General features: G+C 44.0%; 2 protein-coding genes across 2 annotated transcripts; both read left to right on the forward strand.

Annotated features, from left to right (window-relative positions):
* Window positions 1–1,303: 1,303 nt before the first annotated feature.
* On the forward strand, window positions 1,304–2,668 carry LOC100551690 (zinc finger protein 524). The gene has a single exon (XM_003225010.3). The coding sequence runs from the start codon at window positions 1,464–1,466 to the stop codon at window positions 2,097–2,099; it is 636 nt and encodes a 211-aa protein (XP_003225058.3). The 5' UTR covers window positions 1,304–1,463; the 3' UTR covers window positions 2,100–2,668.
* A 3,672-nt stretch (window positions 2,669–6,340) lies between these two features.
* On the forward strand, window positions 6,341–20,595 carry znf865 (zinc finger protein 865). Its single transcript, XM_008117163.1, has 2 exons — window positions 6,341–6,543; window positions 13,169–20,595. Exon 2 carries the CDS (start codon window positions 13,192–13,194, stop codon window positions 16,126–16,128), a length of 2,937 nt encoding a protein of 978 aa, XP_008115370.1. The 5' UTR covers window positions 6,341–6,543; window positions 13,169–13,191; the 3' UTR covers window positions 16,129–20,595.
* Window positions 20,596–22,848: the final 2,253 nt, after the last annotated feature.

The raw sequence follows: 22,848 nt of genomic DNA on the forward strand, positions 1-22,848 counted from the left end.
ATTGGGTCCGGAAACTTATCGGTAGCCAATGGAGCTGTTTAAGCAGAAGGGTTTGAAATCGGACCGCTTTCTGTAACTAGCTCCAGTTATTAATCTGGCCGCTGATCTTGTACCATTTGTAGTTTCCAAACCGTCTTCAAAGGCAGCCCCACATAGAGCGCATTGCAGTAATCCAGTCTGGACGTAACTAAGGTGTGGACCACCATGGCCAAGTCAAACTTCACAAGGTACAGTCGCAGCTGGCACACAAGTTTGAACTGTGCAAAAGCCCTCCCGGCCACTGCCAATGCCTGAGCATCAAGCGTCAACGCTGAGTCCAGGATGTTCATCCTCAGAGGTTGTGAGGTCTGTTGGAAACTAGGCAAGTGGGGTTTATATATATGTGGAATGTCCAGGGTGGGAGAAAGAACTCTTGTCTGTTTGAGGCAAGAGTGAGTGTTTCAATTGGCCACCTTGGTTAGCATTGAATAGCCTTTCAGCTTCACATCTGCCTCAAACAGACAAGAGTTCTTTCTTTCTCCCACCCTGGACCTTCCACAGATATATAAAACCCACTTGTCTAGTTTCCAACAGACCTCACAACCTCTGACGATGCCTGCCACAGATGCAGGTGAAACGTCAGGTAAATAATGCTTCTAGAACATTGCCATACACCCAGGAAAACTCACAGCAAGCCAGTGATTCCTCTGAGGGCAGAGGAGACCCAAGGACGCTAATGACTGAACAAAGGATGCCCCCCAGGCAAGAGACAAAACCTTTCCAATGCTAATTAGAATGATTAACTGAAACATTAATGCTGGCTTCCCAGTGACAAAGGACTCTTGCCACACCCTGGACTCTCCACAGATATATATTTTTTCCTTTCCTTGCCTAGTTTATCCATGCCACACAGCCTCTGAGGATGCCAGCCATAGATGTGGGCGAAACGTCAGGAGAGAATACTTCTGGAACATGGCCACACAGCCCGAAAGACATACAACAACCCTGTGATTCTGGCCATGAAAGCCTTCGACAACACATTCCTAACAGCAATTGTGGGAGTTGAAGTCCAAAACACCTGAAGGGCCAAGGTTTGCCCAAGCCTGTTCTAGTATTCCCTAAACTCTAGTCGGCTAAGTGTTTTGCACTACAACTCCCAGATCATTGGCCAAGGCAGCTGAGCTTTCGCGGATTTGAAATCCAAAAAAACCTGGGCCAGGTAGCTCGTGCGAAAGAGAGAAGTAAAGCTGTGAATGACTAGAGAGGAACCACGTGATCCCAGGAGGAGGCGGGGCCTGGGAAGCGGCATCCGCGGAGGCCAGTGGGGCACGAGAGAGGGGGGAGGGAGGCTGGCTTCCGGTTCCGGCCGGGCCTGAACGAGTTGCGGCCTGGCGGTGGGTTCAGTTGGGTTCCACTCACTCCGACCGTGCCACGCCGGGACCAGCCTTGTTTGGGGAGCGAAGGAAGCAGAACTGCCTGGGCGGATGCAATCTTCAGAGCCGGAGCTGCTGGCATCAGCCCCGCCACCACGGCAGCTGTACTTTTGTCCGTTTTGCCCACGGACGTTCCTGTACCCGTCGGACTTGGAGCGCCACAGCATCACCCACTCAGAGAGCAAACCGTATGTGTGCCGCGAGTGTGGCAAGGCCTTCAAGCGCTCCTCACATCTTCAGCGGCACAAGCACATCCATACTGGTGAAAGACCCTTCATCTGCCCGATCTGCCGCAAGGGCTTCCAGGAATCAGGTGAGCTCTTGCGCCACCAGCGAGTCCATACGGGGGAGAAGCCCTACCAGTGCCAGATTTGCCGGCTGCGCTTCACAGAACGCAGCACCCTTCGCCGGCACGCCAAGCGGAAACACGCCCGGGAGACCCACTACCAGCGCTCAGTCGAGGAAGGAGACTGGGAATCAGAAATGGTGCCTGGAAGTGGTGATTGGGGGACAGAGGACCTTGGCAATAGCTGGAGCAATGAAGCATCAGAGGACTGTGTTGGGGAGGGGAACCAGTGGGGGGAAGCTGTAGAAGGCGGGAGAGGAAACAGTCCCATAATCATTTCACACCTGCCTGAGACTGAACATATCAAGGACAAAGACAAACTTGGAACACAACTTCCATAAATGCACAAAGCCTTGGGGCACCAGGAATAAAGGCAAACGGGGAACTGCAATTTTGCCTTGCAGTTTATCTAAAAGGACCTAGACCTTTGCAATGGCACTCAAGATGGACATGAACATAAGGATGAGACTCTAACCTCAAGGACTGCTCTAGAACAGAGGAATATGAATGCAATAGCATTGCCAAAGACTGGAGATTTCTGTTGGTGGGCAGAGCGTCGTGGCTGCCCACTCCTGTGAATGAATATACAATATCATGATATCCAGAGTTATTGTTGAACTGGAGGAAGAGCCTCCTGTATTAACCTCTCTACAGGGTGGAGGAAATGGAACAGAGAATTTTGTTCTGTTAAGTATCTTGTGATTTTCAAGATAAATGAGTGCTGAGATAATTATGCTCCTCTCATAATTGTACCAAACAAAACATTGATATTCGGTAATCTTCTGCAAGATGAATTGTCAATTTCCAAGTTTTTGTTTTTAAAGTTTCCTTTTTAAGATCAGCCTTTATGGAATAGGACATTTTCAGTTCTCAAACATTTCAATGAAATAACATGTGCAAAAGAACAATAGTTTTGGGGCGTTCTGTTTTTCTGTGTTTTGTCCCTCTTCCCATACCACCACATCCAGGAAATGTTATCAAAAGCTGGGAGATATTATTCTCTTGCTCTTTGCAGACTTCAGTTGTAGTGCAAGAGTTTTAGAGCAAGAGGGTGTGTGAACGTATTGCTAAGTATGGGATTGTTGTTTATGCGCCTTCAAGTCAGATCCCATTTATGGCAACCAAAATATAGGGGTTTCATTGCAAGATTTATTTACAGGAGGTTTGCTTGACTAAGGGAGCCCTGGTGGCGAAGTGTGTTAAAGCACTGAGCTGCTGAACTTGCAGACCAAAAGGTCCCAGGTTCAAATCCCAAGAGCGGAGTGAGCGCCCGCTATTAACTCCAGCTTCTGCCAACCTAGCAGTTCGAAAACATGCCAATGTGAGTAGATCAATAGGCACCGCTCCGGCGGGAAGGTAACGGGGCTCCATGCAGTCATGCCGGCCACCTGACCTGGAGATGTCTATGGACATCGCCGGCTCTTCGGCTTAGAAATGGAGATGAGCACCAACCCCCAGAGTCAGACATGACTGGACTTAACGTCAGGGGAAAACCTTTACCTTGCTTGACTGAGTGAGCCTGCAAATCCTAGTCTCCAGAAGTGCTAGGCCAACATTGTACCCATGCTGGCTCTAAGTGTGGGATGATGTATCATCATTGTGATTTTCATCTGTGAAAAATGGAAGATAACGCAAGGTGAAGGAGAACATAAATCTGATTTTCCCTTCTTGTCTCTGCATATGCCAGCAGCAAGAGAGGAGTTACTGATATAAAGTGGTTACTGTCTCTGATAACTGATATAAAGTGGCTACTGTCTCTGTCTACCTCTTAGCCCCATCCTCTTTTAATCAATGTGCAGTACATTGGGTAAGGAGCATTAATATAAGATTCAGAAGCTTTGCAAAACCTTTGGAGGTAAAAACTATTTCAAAGTGTCTTTTCTATAGTCCCCACTATCATGTCCAGGGAACCAATTTGTTTAGAAGGACAACATGACATGTGCCACCATCTCAGACTTTTCCCATCTCTTCCTAGTTTGCAGTTCATGGTGATAAGTCATGAGGTCAGTGTAAAACAGGATGAACTTTGCAATTATATGTGTCACCTTGAACCTTTTGAGGCTGTCCTTAGCACATTTGCAGACCATATTTGGCAGTACAACGAGCATGAGGACTAAGTACTTGGAGAAGCAATATTCATATGAAAGAGGTAGAGTTAATGTTTTGGATAGAAGATAAATTTTAGAAATAAACCAGTTTTGTATTGTTTGTATAAATGGTTGTGTCCATTGTGACACCTTGCATCTTTATTGAATTTTATCAAGTACACATTAGTTTACTATGTAGTTATGAACTCCTGCAATGTCTTAACAGCAATTTTAGATGGCAATATTTAGCAGACACATGCATGTGCAAACATACATCCACATTTAGTTTAGATACACTCCTATTTTAATAGTCCCACAGCTTTCCATTCCTCTTCCACTTCACAGATCTGGGCACCCTGATTCAAGAAGCCAAGCCCTTTGAGGAGTGGTTCAGGAACCAGAGTATATTTAGCTTGGAAAAAAAGAAAGTTGAGAAGGGATATAATGGCCATGTTTAAATATCTGAAATATTTGTCATATTTTTCTCCTGCTCTAGAGACTAAGGAGCAATGAATTCAATTGGCAGAAAAAGACATTCCACCTAAATATGAGGGAAAACCATCTGATGGCAAGAGCTTTTAGGGAGCGGACACTGGACAATGCTCTTTGGAGTGTGGTGGAATCTTCTCTGGCATTTTTTAAACAGATGCTGGATGGTCGTCTGTCAGGAGTGCTTAGTGTATTCCTGCGTGGCAGAATGAGGTTGGACTGGCCCTTATGTTCTCTTCCAACTGTGATTCTGTGGCAATTGGATGAAAGCTATAGACCCTTTCACATGTATATGTACTTAAAGCACAATATTCAAAGTAAAATAAAAAGAAGGGCCATTATATCCCTTTTCAACTTTCCCTTTTCCAAGCTAAATATACTCTGCTTCCAGTTCACAATGATCTGTTTATGCCCATCTATTGATTCCTGGGGAGGTGGTTGTTCGGGGGCCAGAACAGTGTTTTCCAAACTCTGGTCTTCCAGATGGCTTTGGCCCCTTCGGCACTACCATATAACCCAGATTATCTGATTTGAACTGGATTATATCAACCTAAACTGCCATATAATCCAGTTCAAAGCAGATAATCTGGATTTTATATGGCAGTGTAGAAGAGGCCTCTCAAAGCTCAAACTAGGGTCTGATGAAAATAGGAACTGCAGCACAAACACAGTCCAAGGCTTCACTTCCCAGAATCCCTGATTATAGTCCAAGGAAGCTGAGGCTTTTGGGACTTGAAGTACAAAACACCTGGAAGACTAGTTTGGGGGTCACTGGGTCAGAGGTTCAGAACCTAAATCCCTGTGTTAAATGGACAGAAGGGCTGCCAGAAAATAGCTGGAGGCATCCATACTAGAATTAATGCAGTTTGACACCACTTTTAACTCATATGGCTTAATGGTATGTTATGGAATCATGGAAGTTGTACTGCATTCATTCTACAGCAGGCCTGGGCAAACTTCAGGCCTCCAGGTGTTTTGGACTTCAGTTCCTAAAGTGGGTTGCTGTGAGTTTCTCGGGATGTATGGCCATGTTCCAGAAGCATTCTTTCCTGATGTTTCGCAGGCATCCTCAGAGATTGTGAGGTCTGTCGGAAACCAGGCAAGTGGGGTTTATATATCTGTGGAATGTCCAGGGTGGGAGAAAGAAAGAACTCTTGTCTGTTTGAGGCAGGTGTGAATGTTACAATTGGCCACCTTGATTACCATTGAATAGCTTTTTGGCTTCACACCTGCCTCAAGCAGACTAGAGTTCTTTCTTTCTCCCACCTTGGACCTTCCACGGATATATAAACCCCACTTGACTAGTTTCCAACAGACCTCACAACCTTTGAGGACTTTTTTTGTGTCAGGAGCAACCCGAGTTGCTTCTGGTGTGAGAGAATTGGCCGTCTGCAAGGACGTTGCCCAGGGGACGCATGGATGTTTTGATGTTTTTACCATCCTTGTGGGAGGCTTCTCTCATGTCCCCGCATGGAGCTGGAGCTGATAGAGGAAGCTCATCCGCGCTCTCCTCGGGTGGGATTCGAACCTGGCAGCCTTCAGGTCAGCAACCCAACCTTCAAGTCACAAGGCTTTAACCTCTCCGCCACCGGGGGCTCCACCTCTGAGGATGCCTGCCATAGATGCAGGCGAAACGTCAGGAAATAATGCTTCTGGAACATAGCCATGCAGCCCGGAAAGCAGCAAGGCAGTGATTCCGGCCATGAAAGCCTTCGACAACACATTCCTAAATGCAATTGTGGGCGCTGAAGTCCAAAACACTTGGAGGGCGGAAGTTTGCCCAGGTCTGTTCTAGTATTCTCTAAACTACATGTTTTGGACTACAGCTCCCAGAATCCCAGATCATTGGCCAAGGCAGCTGAGCCTTCTGGGAGTTGAAGTCCAAAAAAAACCTGGACCAGGTATCTTGTACGAAAGAAACTAGCAAAGTGTGAATGACTAGAGAGGAATCACGTGATCCCAGGAGGAGGCGGGGTCTGGCAAGCGGCATCCGCGGAGGCCTCTGGGGCACCAGAGGGAGGGGAGGGGAGGGAGGCTGGTTTCCGGTTCCGGCCGGGCCTGGACGAGTTGCAGCCTGGCGGTGGGCCCTCCGCCCCGACCCGCGAGGGAGCAGGGAAGGGCTCTGGGGGGCTCCCCTCACTCCGACCGTGCCACGCCGGGACCAGCCCTGTTTGGGGCGCGGAGGAGGCTGGGGCAGCGCCATACGCCGGTGAGTGCCGACCAGAGCCAAGACGGGCCCGCTCCCCGAAGGAAGGCAGGAAGGCCCTCGCGCCATACTGTCCTCTGAGGCTAGCCCCCCTCCCCTCTGTTTTCCCCTTTTGCAAACCTCTCTCGCTCTCCTAAAGCCCCCTCCTCCGCCTCACGCTGCTTCGGCCCCATCGCTTTTCACCGTCCCACCCTACGTTAACATCTGACAACCTGGATCCAGTCTTTCTGATTCACCTGCACATTCTCCCGTTTTACATCTGCATAACCCCCGCCCCAATCTTGATTTTCTAGCATAGATTGCTGTTCTGTGTGCCCCCCCCCCCCCAATTGTAAAGGTTGCCTTCTCTCCCTCCCACTTTGTAGATCACTCCCAAATCTTCTACACCAGGCATGGGCAAACATGGGCCCTCCAGGTGTTTTGAACTTCAACTCCCAACATTCCTAACAGCCTCAGGCCCTTTCCTTTTCCCCCTCAGCCCTTTTACCCCCCCCCCCCTCTGAAAACCATCCCAGTCTGTATTATGCCCTAAACTAGACCTTTCCAAACATTTCATGTTGGTGACACACTTTTTAGACATGCATCATTTTGTGACACAGTCATTCAGTTTTACAAATAAGCTGGAGGTTATTATTATTGTTGTTGTTTATTTTTCTCCCACTTTTCTCCCATGGGTGGGACACAAAGCAGCAAACAATAATTAAATTGACAGAAATTACATGACACAAAAGCCAGATAAAACTGATAAACAGATAATACAATAACCTTTTCTAAGAGATGCAGACACAGAGATAAATTGTTATAATGGAATTTATCGAGATGCAACATCACTCATGAAAACCTTTCACACACACACATATATATCAGGCATGGGCAAACTTTGGCCCTCCCGGTGTTTTGGACTTCAACTCCCATAATTCCTAACAGGCTGTTAGGAATTATGGGAGTTGAAGTCCAAAACACCGGGAGGGCCAAAGTTTGCCCATGCCTGATATATATATATATATATATATGATTTATTGCTTATTTCACAGACTCAGGGTTTTCTTGGTATATTCATGGAACACACCTGCGCACTGTAGCCAGTGCACTGTTTGGAAAACTGTACTCTAAACATACCCAAGATTTGCAACCAAGCTACTGATTGCAGAACAGTGTAGTGGTTCTACGGCATTCAATTTTCCTAATTTTTAAAAAATAATACTTTGATTGCTAGTTCCAATTAGAGTTAGACCTCTTGAATCAATGATTGAAGGGTAAGCCTACAGTTATGTACATGCCTCTGTGCTAGTTGGGGCTAACCCTTCAAGGTAGTCCATAGGAAGCTGCCCTATACTGAGTCACACAGCTTGAGTTTTTCCATAGTCCTGTCCCAGTAGGCTTAGACCTGGACTTCTTGCATGCATAGCCTGTGTGCGCTATGACTTTCCTGTTTCTATGCCCTTTACTTCCTCTTGAGGCAAATTGCAAGAAAACATGTTACTTAGAATGCATGAAAATCCAGCTCATTAGACATTTTTTTGCTGCCCAGCCTTCACCTTCTGTCTGTTCCTATCTGCTACTGGCTAACATCATATCCTATTTTACAAGAATCCCCAGATCCATCATTCCCATGTATTCCTCTGAATCAGTGTTTGGAATAGACACATTTTCACATTGCATCTTGTTTCATTTTGTCACTTTGAATCCCAGCTCTGTCACACATAGCTCCTCTTGTAAGGTTGCTCCCATTCCTATTTCAGCGAATACTAAGATAAGCTGGTGCTCCTTTCTCCCATTTTATGCTCAGGGTTATGCATATTTCTAAGCGTAATTGCCATAATTATGCAATTGGTCCCATGCAGTGGCTCTGCAGTGTGTCAGATGGAATCATTCTCTGCCTTGGGTGCTCTGATCCTTCTGTAACAGCAGACGATGAAACTTTGCACTAAAATCCCTTCTGATGGGCATATCTTCATGCATTTATAAATGTATTGCACAGATTCCTCCAGCTTGAGCCTCTAGGGATTAAGCAGAAAATTCTGTACATGCATTTTATTTTGGCTCACTCTGCTCTTCTAGTCATGAGGAAGATAGATAAGGAACTGTACACTGTATTGTACTTTTCCCACTGAATAATTTGCCCCATCAATTCTCTGGTTAGGGATTCATGAATGTGTATTACCACTTGCTGGATAGTCTCCTTCCTTGATATGCATGTTTTTATCTGAGAGTACAGGTCCTCTTCCTCAGCATTCCTGTCCCCACCCCGAAATTCTGAGATTTTTACATTCCTGCAACACGGCTTCATTGCCCTTGTTATGTGTTTTTAATTTATCTTTATATAGTAAGTTTGTGACTAGGACTGCTAAATAATTATATGGTCAGTTTAGACCCACATAATGCAGTTTGAACTGCATTGATACAGCCTGTGAATGTGCAAATTGGTATTTCTGGCACTTCTTAAGCGTTCCTTGTCTGTATAGAGTAGTGGTTCTCAACTTGGGGTCCCCAGATGTTTTTGGCCTACAACTCCCAGAAATCAGTTTACAGCTGTTAGGATTTCTGGGAGTTGAAGGCCAAAAAAATCTGGGGATCCCAGGTTGAGAACCACTGGTTGTAGATCTTTCTGGAAATTCCTAACCATGAAAGAAGTATAGCAATGTCTTTTTCAGACATAATAGAGAGAAAACAGCAAGAACGCACACTGTTTCATTGCCAGTTTTATTTATATATCTCTATATTGATATTGATACATACACACACAAGTGCAAGCTAACGGATAAAATTGGGAATTCCTGTTTTGTAAGCACTATGCTTGCATTAATTCAACAAATTCCATTCCCCATTGCAACATATGAGGAGCTCTACTTCAGAGCCTTCTCACCTATAGTGCTACTCTCCTTAGGTCCTTATCCTACTCTGTCCCACCACCATTACCCATCTAGGACTCCTTAAGCTAACTAGGGCTCTTTGTCTTTTTCTAGACTCAAGGTTTTGCCCTCTTAAATGTTTTGGACTTCAGCTCCCAGTCAGCATAATCAGTGTTTAGGCATTCCAGGAGCTGCTGTTCAAAATACCTGGAGAGGCAAAGCTTGAGAATTGCTTCTCTAGATGGCTTGATGTAAACTCTTTGGCACCTCACTTTTCTCTAAATTAAAGTAGACTTCAATTTTTCTAGACAGGTGCTGTGCTATTAATATTTTGTGGGTTTTTTCCATATGCCTATGTTAGGCATTGCACCTTTTCTGTGCTCACTATATTTCCTAAAATATGGTTAACTTTAAATAAAGGTGTCTGTAATAGAAGACTGAAGACCTTGCAGGGAATTTGGCTTCTATGTTTCTTACTGCAATAGATTCTGTTCTTTTCCTCTGCTAAGAATCCTGAATGCCACATTCCCAAACCATCACTTTTTGTATTATAACTGAGCACATTCTTATTTGCTGTTAGGCCAATTTTCTTTCAGATGTTGAATAATTTGGATATCGTGATGGATGAAGTGAAAGGGATAATGAAAATCTTTTACCTTGATCTTGCCTGGGATTATGTGGAGGAAGAATCTTGTAGTTTTTACATTTTTTTTATTTATATCAGCTTTTCCCCTCAAGATTGAAACCCAAAGCGGCTCCCACTTAACAAGCAATACTTTTAGTATGGTTTTAAGTGTAAATATTAAAACAGAATTAAACTTGTACAATTATTAAAACAATTTACTTCTGTGGACCAGGTTGAATTTTTGTGAAGATGCCTTTTTTTAGTCTTGCCAAGGCTTTCAAATGAGCCTTCATTAAAAACTGGACAAGACTTTTGTTTGGTGTACATACGATGACAGTACATTTTTAGTAATAGGTAGGAGATTGGAAAAGGATACAGCTTCAAGGCACATGATGCATCAACCTTGCCAGAAAGCCTAGATCCAATTAGTGCTTGAATGGAAGTTCTTTTGGAGATCCCTTTGTTCCTGGTGTATGACTTGAGAGTATTGTTGAAAAGATGTCAGAGCATAAATAAAATGAATTAGTAACATTTATGCACATGAATTCAACTAACGAAGATGTGGGAAATCTGTGGCCTTCTACTTGTTATTGGAATTATGTTCCCAATCATTTCTGACCATAGATAATTGTTCCTTTTTCCTGGTTTAAGGCATTGTGGTCACATACCATATGCTTCCTCCTTTTCCAGGAACTTTAGAGAGACAAAAACAATGTTGCTTCAAAGCTACCCAATCCTTGTATTATTGAAGGTTAGCTTTATCCCAACGTAACCCTTGATAAATTTCCATCATTACTCATCTTATTAAGTTGGGCAGGAACCAGACAAACCTTGGCCACACATTTTCTGGAAAATGCTTGTACTGCTCAAGCATTTCTAAAGGAACGCAACAGAGTTGTAAAAGGTCTCAGTGCTGAGTACAGTTCTCAGTGCTGCCTTGGCTTTCATCTAATAATTTCAATATCTATAGCTTTACACTAAGGTTTTGGATTCAGTGATCGTCTGCTTATGGCTGGATCCAGGGGTGATGGAAGCTGTAGTCCTACAGTATATGGAAGGCTATAGGTTCCACTCTCTTTGTTTTACATCCCACCTCTCCAAGGCTTCTCTAGAGTCCATTTTGCCTTTACTAATGTGGAAAGCAGAGCTTGGCAACATTACTCTTTTAGATTGCAGCTTCCAGATTCTCTCAGCCAGTAGTCATGCTAGCTGGAGATTTCTAAAGTGTGGTGAAAGTTTTCTTAAGGACCAGGGACTGCTTCTGGTGTCACTGAATTTTCTAATGTTAGAAGACATATGGAAAGGTTTGCCTGCTTAGCATGAACAAGAAACAGTTGGCTTGCTGTCTCAGAGCCCTCAAGCATTAGCCAACCTTGTATAGTCTTCATATTGTAATTCTAAAGTAGACCACCTTCAGCTCTAGATATTTTGGACTGTATTTCCCATGAACATCAGCCAGCATGGCCAGTGGGCAAGATTGATGGAAGTTGTAGCCAAAAATGCCTGAGTTTTGCCAGCTAGCATCCTCTCAGTGAACTGTATGTAAAGAAATTATACTGAGCCTTCTCTTTTCTTGAAGTACAGTTCTTGCAAATTATGAAACGATTAGAATACATCTCGAGTTCACAGCCTCCATGGGAATTCTAGTATGTGTCTTAAGTTTCAAACTGTGAAACAGTCACTGTCTTTCTGTGTATCTAATCAAGACAGAATGCTATCCTACAAAATAAAATAATTGCAACCAGATTAATTCACAGAATTGATACCAGCTTCAGAATCCAGTGTTTCTGTATGCATGCAATTGGGATAAATGGAACACAAAATAATATTTATTTTAATAAAACAGACAGTTAGTCTGTGACTAAAAGGAAATGATTGAGAAATATACAGTAGAGTCTCACTTATCCAACATAAATGGGCCGGCAGAATGTTGGATAAGCGAATATGTTGGATAATAAGGAGGCATTAAGGAAAAGCCTATTAAACATCAAATTAGGTTATGACTTTACAAATTAAGCACCAAAACATCATGTTAGACAACAAATTTGGCAGAAAAAGTAGTTCAATACGCAGTAATGCTATCTAGTAATTACTGTATTTATGAATTTAGCACCAAAATATCACGATATATTGAAAACATTCACTACAAAAATGCGTTGGATAATCCAGAACGTTGGTTAAGCGAGTGTTGGATAAGTGAGACTCTACTGTACTTTCTTAATGTAGATCCCTTCATGCACCAACTTTAGCTTTCTTTTTGGGTTAGCCTAGGATATATAGGCCTACATAATTTTATAATGGCCCAATAAGGTCAGTTAGAACAACTTTCTCGAGGCAATTCAGGAAGTTTTATAAGTTAATACAGAGTTAAGCTGGAGTGTTCTCTGTTTGTACCCAACATCCCATTGGATTGTATCCATTCTTAGAACCCATAAATCTCCGCAGAACGAGTCCTGTGAATTAACAATCCCCAATTAGTATAGAACTAATACAAATTTTTCTGACAGTTATATAAAGTGAAGAGTCTGTCATTTAGTGGTAGAGCCAAATGCTTCACATGAACAAGACCCCATTGTCAAATCGAGATATTTCTTGTTAAAGGTCTGAGTAAGCAATTCTGCTAGATACAGAAATAAGATGTCAGATTAAAGCAAGTACTGTATTACTTTATATAGCACATAGTTAAACTATGAAGTTCAATACCATAAGATCATAAGTGATTTCCACTTACTTGAAAAAAAAGTAGGAAATGATTATATAAATTCATGGAAGATGACTATCGGTGCCCACTTGCTATTTCAAGCAAATCTTAACTCTTTGCTTCTGGCATTTTATGGTGACATTAATTAATTTAAAACCACCCAATTTTGTGGATAGAATAGGGGTGTGAATTCATTTCCCCCAAGTAGGTGGCAAAACCTGCAAGTATTCTGTTTGTCAGTCTGATTTTTTATCTCATTCTTGCATTACGACATTGGTTATGCATCATTGTCTAATCCTAGACTACAAACATGAAAAAAATCCGTGTTCAGTAAATGAAGAATTCAACAAGAATTTTTTACCCTGTCTTAAGCATAGCAAATACAAATGTTGATATACTTGACATATGTGGGGTACATACATTGCTATCCTGTTTCTCCCCTTTCTCTAGGCAGTGCCCCCTCCTGGGCGGAGATGGAAGCCAATGCAGCAAGCGACGAGGGTGTGCATTTCCAGAGCTACCCCTTCGACTTTTTGGAGTTCCTGAACCACCAACGCTTTGAACCTATGGAGGCCTACAATCACGAGCACGCCAAAGCAGTCGCTGCCCTTCCCTGCCCACAGCCACAGTACGACTACACCCAGCAGACGACAGCTGCCCCACCGACCCACTTTGACCGTGTGCCCACTGCCCTCGGCACATCAAAGCCCAAAGTTGAAGGCCCATCACCTTCTTCCTCTACAACTGTTTCATCAGCTAACATCCAAGTCAAGAAATCTGAACCAGGAGGTCCTGCACCGGCTCCTCAGCAGCAGCAGCAGCAACAACAACAACAGCCACCTTACAGCACTCCAGCAGTGGTGCCTGCAACCAGTCAGCCTCTCTTTGATAGCACAGCGGCTGCAGCCGCTGCAGCTGCAGCTTATAACACTCCTCAGTGGGGCATTGTGGATCTGTCCGGTCATCAGCACCTCTTCAGCAGCCTAAAACGTGGGCAGGCTCAAACTCCTGCTACTTCTGCTGGTGTTGTAGCTGGTGACAGCCAGGCAGGCAAGGACGACAAGAACTACTTCCGACGTTTAAAATACTTCATCGACCGGCGCTTCCCTTGTGGAGTGTGCCAAAAATCATTCAAGCAGTCATCTCACTTAGTGCAACACATGTTAGTGCACACGGGTGAGCGGCCCTATGAGTGTACCACTTGTGGGCGCACCTACAACCACATTTCCAGCCTCATCCGGCACCGCCGCTGTCACAAGGACACTGAGGATGCCACAGCAGCTGCCAGTGCAGCTGATGCTAATGTGGTAGCAGCGGCAGCCGCAGCAGCAGCAGCTGTGGTGGCTGCCAATGCAGCTACTGCTCCAGGTGCTGAGGGAACCACCCAGCCTCCTGCCCAAAGCAGCAACCCTCAAGTGGTACCTGCGCCTGCTGCGGGCACAGCAGTATCTGCTCTCAGTGCTGCCATAGCTCAGGCTGAAGGCCCCTTCACCTGCTCTCTTTGCTGGAAGGTGTTCAAAAAGCCAAGCCACCTGCACCAGCATCAGATCATTCACACAGGCGAAAAGCCATTCTCATGCTCTGTCTGCCAGAAAAGCTTCAACCGTCGGGAGAGCTTGAAACGACATGTGCGGACCCACTCAGACTTGTTGCGAGTGCAGTGCGGAGTCTGCGGCAAGGAATTCCGGGATGCCTCCTACCTGCTTAAGCACCAAGCAACCCATGCACCTCCTGGTACCTTACCACCACGTCCTGAGTATAAGTGTGATATCTGTGGCAAAGGCTATGTGGCTCCTCAGAATCTACTGCGCCATCGGCAGCTACAACACGAAGGAGCTCAACTGCCCAAGGATGGCACCGGTGCCCTGTCCTACCTGCCTCCAGGGGCCTATCTTCTGCCACAAGACCCACAGGCAACTAGTTCTGATGGTGACACCAAACCAACCTCGTATGGACTTCTCGGTGCTCATCCATTGCTGGTGGGAACAGCAGCAGGCAAGAATTTCTGTTGTGGGATCTGTGGCCGAGGGTTTGGGCGCCGAGAGACTCTCAAGCGGCATGAAAGGATCCACACAGGTGAGAAGCCTCACCAGTGCGCTGTGTGTGGGAAGCGCTTCCGTGAATCTTTCCACCTCAGCAAGCACCACGTGGTGCACACGCGGGAGAGACCCTACAAGTGTGAGATATGTGGAAAGGTTTTTGGTTACCCACAGAGCTTAACCCGCCACAAACAAATCCACCGGCTGCAGCTTCCTTGCTCTTTGCCACCCATGGGGCCCTCCTTGACACCCATGGGGCCATCGCTACCCCCACCTCCTGAGGGGCTAACGTATGGCTGCTCGGACTGTGGGGAGCGCTTTCCTGACCTCTTTCATGTCATGAGCCACAAAGAAGTCCATGTGGCTGAGAAGCCGTACCCTTGTGATGTCTGTGGCAAGTGTTTCGGATTCATTGAAAACCTCATGTGGCACAAGCTGGTCCACCAGGCTGCTCCTGAGCGGCTCTTGCCACCAGATGAAACCGCAGCTGCGGTAGCCCCTCTGGAAAATGGGATGGCCAGTGGCGACAACTTGACATCTTTTGAGGATCACCATCCCACCTTGCCAAGTGGCGAGCGCTTTTCATGCTCCATTTGCGGCCAAACCTTCAAGCATTTCCTGGGTCTTGTGACCCATAAGTATGTGCACCTGGTGCGACGCACATTGGCCTGTTCAGTCTGTGGGCAGAGTTTTGCAGGAGCCTATGATCTGCTGCTGCATCGACGTACCCACCTGCAGAAGCGCCATTTCTCTTGCCCAGTCTGTGGCAAACGTTTCTGGGAAGCTGCCCTTCTCATGCGCCATCAGCGTTGCCACACCGAGGAGCGCCCTTACCGCTGCACAGTCTGTGGACGTGGCTTCCTACGTTCGTGGTACCTGCGTCAACACAAAGTGGTGCACACTGGCGAGCGAGCCTACAAGTGTGCCCTCTGCAACAAACGGTTTGCCCAGTCGTCCAGCTTGGCTGAACATCAGCGCCTTCATGTCGTTGCTCGGCCCCAGCGTTGCCCCACTTGTGGCAAGACCTTCCGCTATCGCAGCAACCTTCTGGAGCATCAGCGAGTGCACTTGGGTGAGAAGGTCTACCGCTGCGACCGTTGCTCCAAGAGTTTCTTCTACCTGTCATCCATATTACGTCACCAACGTTCCCACGATGCAAAGCGTGAGTTACGATGTGGGGCCTGCCTCAAGCTCTTCAAAGACCCCAAGTATTTCAGCAAACATCTCCAGGCCCACCAAGGTGGACGCCCATTCAAGTGCAGCACCTGCGGAGAAGCCTTCTCCAATACCTATGGGCTCAAGAAGCACCGCCACATTCACAAGATGGAGCGCTTTGCTGCTATGGGGGCTCACAAGGAACAACAACCCTAGGGTTGGGGTGATAGCAAGAGAAATGGGCAGTCCTTACTATGGTACTTTAAGGTGAGAGATGATGCTAGTTCCTGGCTGTTGTGAGCCATGAGAACAGCAGGTTTCCAAATATAATAGGTAAGATGGCAGTGCTTGTTGGCAGAGAGATACTACATTTGTGAAGACACATAAAATCACAAGGCCATGAGTATAACAAGCCATGTACCAGAGATTGAATGCAAGTGGGGCTTCAATTGCAAGAGGTAGCTGCCTGGTAACAACAAATGCATATTATTCTGTCCTCCCCTGGATTTCCTAGCCTAAGTGTCAAGAGAGAGATAATTGACAAGTGGCTACCAATTTTGTATACAGTGTTGGGAATGAAAGCTTTTGGCTTTTTTTATTCCTTGTGATCAGTCAAAACCAAGTTATGGAATAGTTGTTTTAGAATCGCATCATTTCTGTTGGAAGATATTGAAATGGAGCAGAAGCCACTCTGGATTCCCCCTTGCAAGAAGAGATGGTGCTTCCTGTATGCCCCTTTCCCTTGAATGGAATAGCAAGAGCAGATCCACACATTGGAGGCAGGACTGGAAAGGACATGGTATAGTTCTTCAAGAATGCTCACCCCACTTTTTTGCAAACCTCGCCACTTGCTCTATGCCATACAAGCCTTGCTTATTTTCTGGGGAGGAAATGTGTTAATTTGTGTGCTTTCTTCACATTTATAAAGACAGTAGATTAGTTATCTTTAAAGACCTTGGGAATTAGTGGGAGGTGGCTGCTAACTAAATAGAGTTTAACTCATGATCAGAATTGCAAATAGAGGAGTCTTCTGGAATTATGTTCTGGCATATGGTGCAATAGATGCATTTGCACCATCAAATCTCTACCTACCTTCCTGTCTCCCAAGACAGTGCAGGTTCACAGTGCAACTAACTGGAGGATCAAAACATGAATGCTTCTTCAAATAAAAAAGAAAGAAAAAAACCCTCTACTCAGAGGGCAAACAATTGTGGAAATCTGGTTCAAGCCCTACCTTCTTGTTGACATGCCAGCTTTCCACATAGAGGGAGTATTCAATGTGGGAAAACATTCCAAGATGTCATTCTCCCATACACATTCTAAATTGGTACACTCCCAGGATGATTGTACCATATACATTCTGAATTGGCCCTCAGAAGGTAGTCAGGAAGTATAAAAGTACTGTACATCACTTGTCATCCAACTTGGGTATATGCATGGTGTTTCCCTTATGTGTCTCAGAATGCTACTATTCTTACATAATCCAGAACATTTTGACACCTTGCATATATAAGCCTCCATCAATTTATGCATATCATTTCTCAAGCCAGAAGTGGATCGGTTCTGTAAAGGGAGTTATGGTTGGGTAGTCACCCATCTCCAGGCCATTTCCACTTGTTTGTGTTATTGCTGTCTCTTTCCTGTGTTGTGAAGATGAGAGAGGTGAAAGGAAATACAACTGGCGATTCCTTAAGCCAGGCCTGTATGTTGCATTGGCTGCCTAGCACACCTAGCAGGTATTCTGTAGACTGAGCCATAAGCTCATTCCTCTTCCATGCAAGAGATGCAATACTCTTACATCAGACTCAGTGCTGGTTGTCTTAGTCTGAGGCTGGAATTTCCCATGGTAGCATTCTCATCTACAGTCTTATATTGAGACCTTCCACCACAACCTCTCCAAATGGAAAGGAAGTGGATGGATACAGTATGGGCAAAAGATACTTGTAAATTTCCCATCTTCCTCCTGTGCATCTCCTCTTTGCATTCCTTCATCAGGTTTCATAAGATACTTTGGAAATCTCAAGAGACAGGAGGGAAGGTGGCAACCAAAGAGTTCTCGAGATGTTCTCTTGTGGACACCATGAAGCTGATTGCATCACCACAAAATGGTGGTTGAAGTTGATCTTCCGCTGAAAGCTGTACTATTGGAGATTTGTTGTTTATCCATTTCAGCAAGGGCAGAGTATGCTAACTTCTTTCAGGTGGCAGTACCAAAGGTGCCTCCCTACTATTCCTGATCTAGTGCCCCTATGGTTCCTGCCTTGATGAGAGCCGGCCAAGGATATGAGGACCCAAAGATGCATTTTGAATCCAATGTCTTTGTCCATCCACTCCAGTGCCTGGAAGAAGAGAGAAAGGAGGGTGGCTGTTGCCAAAGGTGTAGGGTGATTTGTGGGAGAGACAGTTGTGATAGATCTGGACAATAAATAAGTCAGGGTATTAGAAGAAACCTTGCAAAATTGGGTGATACAAAAGTAAGCTGGCTAGATACATAATGAACAGAGTGAAGAAGAAGCCTAGTCTTCATTCAACCACAATTCCCATGCTGGCTCAATTCAAGGACAACTTATTTTGCCCATATTGAATCCGACCTAGTTGGACTAATGTCTCTGATCAGCTGAAATATTACTATTAGCGGTTTCCAAAAGTGGCTGATACCTGGATGTTCCTTTTCTTGTTATATCTTGATATAAAAATGTAAAGGCCTGAACCTGTAGCTAAAATTCAGTGGAACCTTCCTGTAGTGGTGGCTATACCTTTGCCTGCATTATATGGAAGCTGATTTTTTTTCTCATATAGAATATTCTCTCCCTCACCTTGGTATTTGCCAGTAGAGCTAAGTCTGATGTTAGATTCCTTTTGCCCTTTATGAATACAACATATCTTAATTATACAATCTGCTTTATAGTGTCATCTGCCTTTACATTTAGTTGAACATTGCTTCTACAGGAACCCCACTGGAAACTGAGAACCTCAGAACTGGCAATTAGTTCCTACACAAAAGTGTATTATTAGCTTATACTATCCAGAAAATGTGGTCACGACTAACTCAGTATATGGAGTGTTTATTAAATTGTTTAATTGTACCTTCCCAATTGGACAATGAAACATAAGAGAGCAGAGAGCATAGGTGGGTGAAGAGAAACAATTAGGTTTCTATAATGACTGTTTTAATTGCAAAACTGATGTCCAACCAGGTCTTGTCAAAATGGTAGCCTGTTTCCTAAAGATAAGGAATGTGGTATGACTTTCCTAGTTTGGTTTGGTTTTTAATTTCTCTGATCTCACTAAAAAAAGAAGTGGTAATTATCACCTTTAACTTCCTTTCCTTTATTCAAAATCAGGATATTTGGCAAGTGGCAAAACACAATTCTTCTCATCCATAAATAATATTGAATAAATACTTGCAGTTGGTGTGAGTTGAGAATATGAAATGGCTATCCTTTTTAGTAAAATGTACAATGGAAGTGAGAAGGCATAGTGTTAACTAGCAAGGGCTTGTCTGACCATTAATATTTGTTGGAGCACAGCTGTTTACATGAAGTCTGTATCCACTCTTCTTTCTAGGAGCAGTTTAGTTTATTAAACTATACTCTTCTGTCTTGGTTGGGCTTTGCTAGCTGGTTTGATGTGAGATTACTGTGAACTCAAATAACATATGTGAAAAATACTGGAAACAAAGCAAATTAGGGTACTCCTTCCTATATATCTGAGGTGGTCTGGCAGATTTGAGACTAGTAGATAAAGGGAGGAAGCATTATTTGATCTGAACTCTATATATGAAGAGGATACTGTAAGTGGGTTGAAAAGCTGGTGTGGATTTTGCTTCTGGTTGGATAATTCATTGGAAGACCAATTGGTTTGGAAATTGCAGATGCTAACAACCATCCTTCCCACTATACTATCTTGGCTTCTATAATCTTGGTTAATTTTTCAGCCCTGAAGTGTGCATGACTGCAATGATGGATGTCACACCGGTCCTCATCAATCCCAAATGCCTTTTTGCTGTTTACTGGGACTACGTAGAGGGTGGGAATTATACTACATCGTTTTCTAGCATCGGAACCTTTTCAGATTCCTCAAGATGCACAGCCATTTTCTGAGGATTTCTTCAAACTTGCAGTTTTTTGGGAAATAAGGATTCTCTGTTTCTAACTGCAACTGAATTTGCCTCGATTCACCTCGTCCCAAACTGGAGATCGGCATTGTTTGAGAGAGGACTCAAACATCCTCAGACCAATGACTGTTGTATAACCTTTGAATGAAGAGTCGTGCCACTAATAGGACCCAACCCATTGCGATCATGTTAGCAAACGACTTTTTGTATTAATATAGATATATACATACATTTATATATAAATACTTCTTTTCTAACTACCCTTTCCTCCCATTGGCCACAGAGTGCAGGATGTGCAGTTCTTTTGGTGCCAAGATCCAAGACCCTTTAATAGTGTGTACTAAACTATGTATAGGACCCTGTCATTGTCCATGCAGCTGATGGGCCTGGACCGATAACCTGTCCCTCCTCCACTTCGTTGTACCCCTCGGGGATTGTACAGCGTGTGTTTTCTCAATCAGGGGTGGGGGAATGGGAATGTGTGTGTGTTTTAAACCAACCAATTGTTTTAAAAGTATCTGATTTATGATGTACAGACTAAACAAACATTAAAAAGAGACAATGAATTGGAGAAAAGTGCTTTAAAAGGGGGCCAGGTTTGCTTATTTTGTTCGTGTTGGTGTAAGATGGAGTTTCCCTTTAAGAGTTCAAATGGCTGGATCTTTTACTGACAAGTCTAGTAACTAGGTACAGTACAAGAATTGGAAAGGTAGTGATTCTCAAAGAATTGAAAACATGGGGAAATCTGTGTATGCCTTCAAATTGTTTCCTCAGGCAAATAAATGTTTTCTTGGCAATATTAGTTGGTGGTGATGGTTGCCACTGCCTTTGAGGCTTAGAAAATGTAACTTGCCAAAGGCCACCCAGTGGGTTTCCATGGCTTATGTAGGGATTTGAGCCCTGGTCTCACAGAGTCTTTAGTCCAACACTCAATCCACTACACCACACTGGTTCTTAGGGAAACACATGCTCATAATAACAGCAGAGGATAGCTGTGCAGAAATGTTTGCATTTTGCTGATCTGTTTAAAAGAAAAAAAAGGCTTCTACACAAAAGGTGTATGGAGTTAAAGCTGCTTAATGCTTATTCAAATACCATTGCTCAATGCTGTGAAATCCTGGAACTTGTAGTTTAGTGAGGTACCAGAACTGGCAGAGAAGACTGAAGACTTTAAAACTACAACTCCCATGAGTTGTCAAACTACAATAATTATATAGTGTAGATGTACTCTAGGTATTGAAGATGATCACTGCGAATCTAGTATTAAAATTATCTGGTGAGAAGAGGGTATTTATTCCTCCAAAGTCCTATCCCCCCCCCCCCCTTTATCCAGCCAGAACAAGGGTGTGGATAGCTGTGTAGAAAACTTAAGTGTTTTGAACCTTTGAACAATTCACTGTCCAACTTGAGATTGATGGGCCTGGTTGGACATAACCCTCTGATCTGGTAGGTATGAAGAAGTGGACAAGCTGAAGGAGACATGCATTGTTAGCATAATTTTCATAAAAATAAGAGAAAAGGAAAATTCTTGCATAGCCAACAGAAGCTTGAGGTTTCAGAATTGTGAGTACACAAATCTAAATGTTGATATTTTAAGCAAATCGTTAAAAGTAATCTTTCCAAAGAATATTTTGTTTTTTATCTCTTGTGGGGGGGTACATATATACACAATCCAATAGCATCCATAAATTTGGTGAATTTAAATTGGGGTGTAAAAATACAAATTCAAGTTAGGCATATTTGCTTGATAAATCTCGCTCTTCCTCCATGAACAGGGATTTGCCATATGCCAGTATTTTTTTTTCCTAGTTGGATATTACCTACCAGGCTGGCAGCACTTCTTTAACGTCCTTTTAACCTGAGATGCCTGGGGTAGATGTAGGGACTTTCTACAAAGCATATATCCTGTAATTAAGCCATGTTTTTGTCTTCATTTTGGCTCTTTCTTAGCAGTTGAAAACAAGACTACATCATGTAGAATTATTGTATTTGCTCTTTCTTAACTTGCTCAGGTCTCCTATGTGAGAATATGATTAATACCTAGAACATTTACATGATACCAGTAAGAGTCCCTTTATACTTCTTAGACATTTTAGCCCTTACAACAAAAATGGTCAAAATTGCCTTTTAAAATGTAAGGTAAAGGTAAGGGATTTCCCCTGACATTAAGTCTAGTCGTATCCGACTCTGGGGGTTGGTGCTCATCTCCATTTCTAAACTGAAGAGCCAGCATTGTCCATAGGCGTCTCCAAGGTCATGTGACCGGCATGACTGCATGAAGTGCCATTGCCTTCCCACCAAAAAACGGTACCTATCGATCTCATATTTGCATGTTCTCAAACTGCTAGATTGGCAGAAGCTGGGGCTAACAGCAGGAGCTCACCCCACTCCCTGAATTCGAACTGCAGACCTTTAAAATAGCAAGGTCAGCAGCTCGGCAGTTTAACCCACCCACCAGGAACTCCTCAATTTAAACGTGTAGGAGGTGACTTTCCTTTATAGACCATAAGTACAAAAAATACGGTACTCTGGAAACCACAAATTCGGAATAAAACTTTGATTACGTTGGAGATAATGAGTTTCATGAAATGCACCAAGCTCAGCCAACAATTTCAATTTCTTTTGCATATAAGAAAAGTCCTTAAAAGGGCCACTCTTAGAAGAGACAATAAAGATCTTTAAGGGTTTGCACTGCAAGATGTACAATGAAAACAACAGAAATGGGGATGTGTACACCTTTTCTAAAAAAAATGCATAGTATAATAGGAAGGAGCTTCGAGAAATGCCTTAGTTGGCCCATGCTATGCTCTTTCTTCCTA

This window comes from Anolis carolinensis, chromosome 6 (genome assembly GCF_035594765.1).
Source record: "Anolis carolinensis isolate JA03-04 chromosome 6, rAnoCar3.1.pri, whole genome shotgun sequence".
Classification (NCBI taxonomy): Eukaryota; Metazoa; Chordata; class Lepidosauria; order Squamata; family Dactyloidae; genus Anolis; species Anolis carolinensis.